Genomic DNA, 7,484 nt, shown 5'->3' with positions numbered 1-7,484 from the left:
TTTTATATTAATATGAAGTGTAGTATAATTAGTATGAAGTGAAGTATAAGTGTAGGGTGGCGCGGTGGCACAGCGGTAGAGTTGCTGCCTCACAACGCAGGGACCCAGGTTCAATCCTGACCACGGGTGCTGTCTGTACAGAGTTTGTACGTTCTCCCCGTGACCTGCGTGGGTTTTCTCCGGGTGCTCTGGTTTCCTCCCACACTCCAAAGACGTGCAGGTTTGTAGGCTAATTGCCTTCTGTAAATTGCTCCTAGTGTGTAGGACGTGAAAGTGGGATAACATTGAACGAGCGTGCGGGTGATGGTTGGTCGGCACGCACTCGATGGGCCGAAGGGCTTGTTTCCATGCTACATCTCTAAACTAAACTGCTCAGAAAGAATTAAATGACAGTAAGCATTGGCACAGCAAACATGAATAATCTTTTAATTATTGCAGATTGTAAAGTAACAATACATGTTGTTCCCATGTAGTTGATTTGAAGTCAGGCACCAGGCTAGGGAGTTAGCCTGTAGATGCAACAAACTGCCGCAGCATTTGTGAGATGTCTTTGGAGTCAGTCACCTCTTCGGGCAGGCATCCCTCCCCATCCTGAATTGTAGGGTCAGCACCAGAACTCAGCAGCAACTCTACGATATCGGCAAATTCACAGGCGGAAGCTGCAAGCGGGCAAAGAGTAGGGGGTTAGTCAGTGAGCATTTCATTGACACGATGCACAAATATTATGCGATTGAAGGCGCCACAGTGGTGATCTGCTGCCTCATAGCGCCAGGTTTGATCCTGACTTTGTGTTTTCCCTGTGACCCTATGGCTCCGGGTTCTCCAGTTTCCTCCCACATCCCAAAGATGTGCGAGCCAGTAGGTTAGTTAATTGGCTTCCATAAAATGCCCCAGTGTTGTTGGGAGTGGATGGGAAAGTGGGATGTGATTAAACCAGTGTGGACAGGTGATCGATGGTCGGCATGGACTTGGTGGGCCGAAGGGCCTGTTTCCACACTGTATCGCTAAACTCTAAATAATGAAGAAATCTCAGATTTTTCTGTGGAAAACGAAGTGTTACTTCGAAGGGAAAGAAATTGACAATGTTGTAGAATGTGGTTCAGAAACAGCAATGGTAATGTGACTGAGGGTGACTGAGCATTAAATAAATTCACCCAGGTCAAATGTGGATAATATTTAAGTGTGGGCTTCCAATGCCAAGTAACAATTGTTGTCCAAGTGCCATTCAATGACTATCTCAAATGAGAGTCTAACCACGCCATTTAACTATATTATTATTGCTGAGACTCCCATCTTCAATGCGAGGAGAGGCACCGACCACTGAGTAGCATTTAACTAGACCAACACCAAAAAACAGTCTGCAAGAAAAGGGCAGTACAGAGGCACAGCGGTAGAGTTGCTGCCTTACAGCGCCAGAGACCCAAGTTTGTTCTTCACCACGGCTGCCGTCTGTACAAAGTTTATACGTTCTCACCGTGACCACGTGGGTTTTCTCCAGGTGCTCCAGTTCCCTCCCACACTCCAAAGAGGTACAGGTTTGTAGGTTAATATGGCTTCTGTAATTGTAAATGGTCTCTCGTGTGTAGGATGGTTCTAGTGTACAGGGTTATCTCTGGTAACCTCAGGATTATGCCCGGCGGGGGCTTCAATGTCGGGAGCCACGACCGCCCCGACGTGGCAACTTCAACAGCCTGACCGCGGGAGAAGACGGCAGGGGAAGACAAAAGACATTCTGGCCTTCTATCACAGTGAGGAGGTGACTGGAGGAGACTCACTGTGATGGATGTTTCTTTTTGTTTGATGTTGGTTTATGATTGCATGTGTTATTGCATATTTTTATTGCTTATTTTTATTGGTCTTATTGTTGGACTGTGGGTAATCTTTCATTTCACTGCACATTTGTGTGTATGTGACAAATAAATTGACTATTGACTATTGGTGGGCGTGAACTCGGTGATTCAATGGCTCGATTCCGCGTTGTATCTCTAAAGTCTAAATAGATCAATGCCAAGGTATTTGGAAGTGTGTGACTCCTGACTCACTAAAATCTCTACAAGGTACAAGCCAGGCTAGCTCTGCAAGAATAATCCGAGAAGCTTGATCCAATCGAGGAAGAAACAAGTCTCTTTAACGGCACCTTATCCACCCCTCTGGATATGCCTCACCTCAACCCCCTTTCTCAAAATGGCCACCTCCAAAACAGTGGCTGCATGCACACTACTGACAAAACCAACGTCAGTATCGTGGCTAATCTACATTGTCAACTCAGCTGAATACTTCTCTTCTTCATGCTCCAATTTAAGCAGGTGTTGGAGCATGTTTTGTGTCTTTGACACCTGCAAAGTAAAGCTATCAAATTCAACGTCATTATTTTTCTTGTTTAATTTATATTTGCATCCTGATGAAAGGTCAGAACTGAGAATTACCATTTTCTGACACTGTTTTGCATGAAGGTTTAAGGAATATTACATAGAAACATAGAAAATAAGTGCAGGAGAAGGCCATTCGGCCCTTCGAGCCAGCACCGCCATTCTTTATGATCACGGCTGATCGTCCCCAATCAATACCCCGTGCCTGCCTTCTCCCCATATCCCTTGATTCCACTTGCCCCTAGAGCTCTATCTAACTCGAAATTGACCTATCTATTGAAATAGGTCATTGTCAGATGTCAATTGGACATCTAGATATAACCTTCATTCTCCTGAGTATATTTTGCACTAACACTTCCCATTAATTGATATTTTTTTTTATGACTATCCATCATCATTTATTAAAGAAAAATGTGCAGATCACAAATGGTTTACGATAATGAATAACTATGACTGATAGACATCCTTAATGACCAATGCAAGGCAAGCAAACTCAGTTGAGAATATTGGTGGGGTGGTGCCAAATACTAGTTTACTAGAAATTTAAAGAGGCTTTATCGTGTGATTAGGGAGATGGCAATGGTGCAAAACATAGAAAGGGGGAAGAGAGAAACTTGGATTCCTGTTCATACATAGCTGAATTAGTAGCAAGATTATCTTTTAAATTTGATTATTGATTACTGAATGAAAAAGCTGGTTATTGGAACAGTTCCTTGATACTGTTATGCTCAATAACTTCATGTTACTCCAGCACTTTGGCTTTTCTTGCTTGCGGTTGACTGCCCTGCTCTCCCTCATAGAGCTGAACAGGGTGAAAGGCTTGGATAGAGTGGATGTGGAGAGCATGTTTCCACTAGTGGGAGAGTCTAGGACCAGAGGTGACAGCCTCAGAATTAAAGGACTTTCCTTTAGGAAGGATATGAGGAGGAATGTCTTTGGTCAGAGGGTGGTGAATCTGTGGAACTCATTGCCACAGAGGGCTGTGAAGGCCAAGTCAATGGATAGTTTTAAGGCAGAGGTAGATAGATTCTTGGTTAATAGGGTGTCAGGGGTTATGGGGAGAAGGCAGGAGAATGAGGTTGAGAGGGAAAGATAGATCAGGCATGATTGAATGGCGGAGTAGACCTGTGGGCCGAATGGCCTAATTCTGCTCTTATCACTCATGAACTTATGAATCTGACTCTCGATGATCAGTTATGCATCCTGACCACTTTGTGAGAGAGAGACCAATACTCGTGCAACTGTACCCTTACTCCTTTACAAGATGTACAAAATGAAGACTGAAATACACATACACACAGAAACACATTCATTGTTCACCCAGTTATGGACCCTGGTTGTGGTATAAACAAAAGCTGGGATTAGAGGATGTAAAGAGTTACTGCCTGACATAGGGACATACCCAATCCACCCGCCCTCCTGGTGCTTTCCCCCACAACTGCAAGAGATGTAATACCTGTCTCTATACCTCCTCCCTCGACTCCATCCATGGACCCCATCAGTCCTTCCAGGTGAGACAGAGATTCATGAGTACCTCTTCTACTGTTCCCAATGTGCCCTCCTGTACATCAGCGAGACCAAGTGTAGACTCGGCGACCGTTTTGTTGAACACGTGCTCAGTCCACCAAGGCCTACTGGATCTCATGGTTGCCAACCATTTTAACTCCCCGTCCCATTCCCACACTAACCTTTATGTCCTGGGCCTCCTGCACTGTCAGAGTGAGGCCACGCACATACTTGAGGAACAGCACCTCAAATTCTGTTTGGGTACCTCACAACCCAACAGTACACATGTTGAATTCTCCAATTTTAGGTAGCCTCTAACAACCCAAATTAGGTAGCCTCTCTCTCTCCCTTCCATTTCCCTCCTTTGGTCTCCCCACCTCCTCCCCCCCCCCCCCCCCACCGCTACTTTCCTCCAACTGGCTTCACAATCCGCAACTTTACAAACCTTTTCCACACCTATTGTTCTTATCACTGGCCTTTGTTCCAACCATCTGTCATCAAAAATCCCCCTCGCCTGTGTTGACCTGTTACCTGCCACACTTTGTCCTACTCTCCTCTCTTCTAGCTTATCCCCATACAATCAATCTGAAGAAGGGTTTCGACCAGAAACGTTACCTATTAATGTTCTCCAGAGATGCTGCCTGACCTGCTGAGTTACTCCAGCACTTTGTATCAATTTGGGCATGAGTGAATGAGCTGCTATTTTTATGACAGGTTTGTTTGCGATTCATTTCATTATAAGCTTATAAAATGACTGAATATGTATTCTTGGCATTCTGATGTTGCTTGTCCAGTCCCAATTCTGCCTCTGCTCCATTGTAACAAACTGTGGGTATTGCCTCGTGTGATTTGTGATGCAATGCTAATGGATCAAACTGGTACAGATGCAATGTTTTTTTCACTTCACTGAAATATAGCATTTGTGTTATGAAAATTAACAGTCTGAAGACCACAAATATACATATTTATTAAAGGTGCCAAAAAAAAACAATGGCATCAAGTATTAAAAAAATTGTGAAAGCTTGTATTGTGAAAAATAGATTCTACGCATATAAAAATGAAAAAGAGAAGGTTGATAATATTCAAAGTCAGAATTCACGGAATGTTCATGTAATGTTCGTGTAAAACTCGAGGTTAAGCAGCTGAATTTATGGTGCACCAAGACCCCCATTTGTCAAATGACAGAACTTTGGCCCTGTGCAGAGAAAAAAGGGAAAATGAATGCTTGTCTCTTGCTAAACTTCATCAACGTGTATTATTGCCAGTCGCTCAGCTCTCTCTGTCCCTTGGTGTGGGGGTCTGTGCTGATGGGACTTGCGGCAGCTCACAGCAGCAGATGGTGTCTCTGAGGCAGAGGGCTCTGAGGACACTGGGCCCGCCTCATCCCTCTCCTGCCATTCCCCTCCCTCCTCGGAGAACACTGATTTCCTCAGGGATGGCCGGTGGGCAATAAACCGATCCCAAGAGGGCTCTGGTGTACACAACAGGATAGTGCTGATTGTTTGAACGTACACAGAAACACACTCGTACACAAACACATGCACACATGGGTGTTTGCTGGTTTAGGGTCATCTTCTCTGCAACTTAAAGTTTGTCGTGCAAGCAAAGAATTTCTCTGTGCCTAGTCACATGTGGCAATAACGTATTCCATTCCATATTACAGAACAGGCCCTATATTTAGCAGAATCACTTTGGTGAGTTCAAGTGAAGATGCAGATTTATTTGTAAGAAAATAACTGCAGATGCTGGTACAAATCGAAGGTATTTATTCACAAAATGCTGGAGTAACTCAGCGGGTCAGGCAGCATCTCGGGAGAGAAGGAATGGGTGACGTTTCGGGTCGAGGCCCGCTGAGTTACTCCAACATTTTGTGAATAAATGCAGATTTATTTGCTCAGTTTACTGTGTAAGGTTTGAAGATATCTGGGAAAATGTAGAGAGTGGGTTATTAAAGCTGCTGCTATCCTGAAGCATAAACTTAATTGCTAAGGTACATTAAATACATTTGTTAGCACACCATGTTCAGGGCTGCTCGATCAGAACTCAGTTTCCTGGAATAGCAAAAATATTCCTTAAACTCAGGCTGACAGAGCCCGTAATTTAGAGTCAGTGCATTTACTCTTAGAAAATAGAACAAATTAAATATTAACCAGCGTAGACAATACATGTAGGTAGACACAAAATGCTGGAGTAACTCACTGGGACAGGCAGCATCTCTGGTGAGAAGGAAAGGGTGACATTTTGGGTTGAGACCCTTCCTCGGTCGACCCAAAACGTCACCCAGTCCTTCTCTCCAGAGATGCTACCTGTCCCAGTGAGTGACTCCAGCATTTTGTGTCTATCTTCAGTGTAAAGCAACATCTGCAGTTGTTTCAGAGACAATACGTGTAATACAGCAGGCATTGAGTAAAAACGAGGATAGTAAAGATATCAGCTAACATACTACCAACTCAATTGTAACCTGAATCTCCAAGCGTATATTGCAAGGTATTATAAATAGATATAAACATAAACTCAAGCTAAAAGAGTTATATTATGAGACGTGATTACAAAGACTAGTCCTTTATTGTCATGAATTTGTAAGATTCCTTAACATGACAGACACAAAGTACTGGAGTAACTCAGCAGTCGGGCAGCAACTCTGGAGAAAAGGATGGGTGATGTTTTGGGTTCAGAGCTTGTCTGAAGAAGGGTCCCGACCCAAAACGTCACCCATCGTTTTTCTCCAGAGATGCTGCCTGACCCGCTGAGTTACTCCAGCACTCTGTGTCTAGCTTTGGTATAAACTAGCACCTGCAGTTCCTTGTTTCTATACATTCTTTAACATGGCCGTGTACTTTACTCTTAACTCATTATTTCAAGCCTAAATATATCACCCTAATATCATGTAATTCCATATGCCGACTCGAGACACAATCCATTTTTGAAAGAACAACAATTATCATTGAAGATAGGGACAAAATGCAGGAGTAACTCAGTGGGGCAGGCAGCATCTCTGGAGAGAAGGAAGGATTTCGGATCGAGACCCTTCTTCAGACCTGAAATGTCACTCATTCCTTCCCTCCAGAGATGCTGCCTGTCCCGCTGAGTTACTCCAGCATTTTGTGTCTCTCTTATGTTTAACGAGGCACTGTGGTTTGCTCACCGTGTCAACAGGATCTTTCTACTCTAAGATATACGAGCAGATTCACAGGGTCGTAGAGCCTTGCAACGTAGCAAACAGCCCCAACTTATCCATGCCGACAACGAGGCCACATTTAGAGCATTCATAAGTGATAGAAGGAGAATTAGGCCATTCGGCCCTTCACGTCTACTCCGCCATACAATAATGGCTGATCTATCTCTCCTTCCTAACCCCATTTCCCTGCCTTCTCCCCATAACCCCTGGCACATGTGCTAAACACCCGTATTTTGTTCAGTTTTGATCACCAAGGTTTAGGAAAGATGTTGTCAAGCTGGAAAGGGTGTAGAGAAGGTTTACGAGGATGTTGCCAGGACTCAGGGCCCTGAACTGTAGGGAGAGGGTGAGCAGGCTAGGAATTTATTCCTTGGAGCGCAGGAGGATGAGGGGGTGATTTTATCGAGGTGTATACGAGTTACTCCAGCATT

The 7,484-nt window shown here is 44.2% G+C and overlaps 1 protein-coding gene across 2 annotated transcripts in view; it reads right to left on the bottom strand.

Moving 5' to 3' along the window:
- Positions 1 to 403: 403 nt before the first annotated feature.
- The window catches only part of acbd6 (acyl-CoA binding domain containing 6), a 404,357-nt gene continuing 397,276 nt past the window's right edge, over positions 404 to 7,484 (bottom strand). For both annotated transcript variants that reach the window (XM_078407810.1, XM_078407811.1), the window contains one exon: positions 404 to 659. In XM_078407810.1, coding sequence (XP_078263936.1) covers positions 505 to 659 — 155 coding nt within the window. In that variant the 3' untranslated portion in view covers positions 404 to 504. The remainder of the gene's footprint in view (positions 660 to 7,484) is intronic.

This window comes from Rhinoraja longicauda, chromosome 11, assembly GCF_053455715.1.
Source record: "Rhinoraja longicauda isolate Sanriku21f chromosome 11, sRhiLon1.1, whole genome shotgun sequence".
Taxonomy (NCBI): domain Eukaryota; kingdom Metazoa; phylum Chordata; class Chondrichthyes; order Rajiformes; family Arhynchobatidae; genus Rhinoraja; species Rhinoraja longicauda.
Note: the sequence above shows the minus strand (reverse complement) of the source record. Positions and strands in the feature narration are given on the sequence as shown.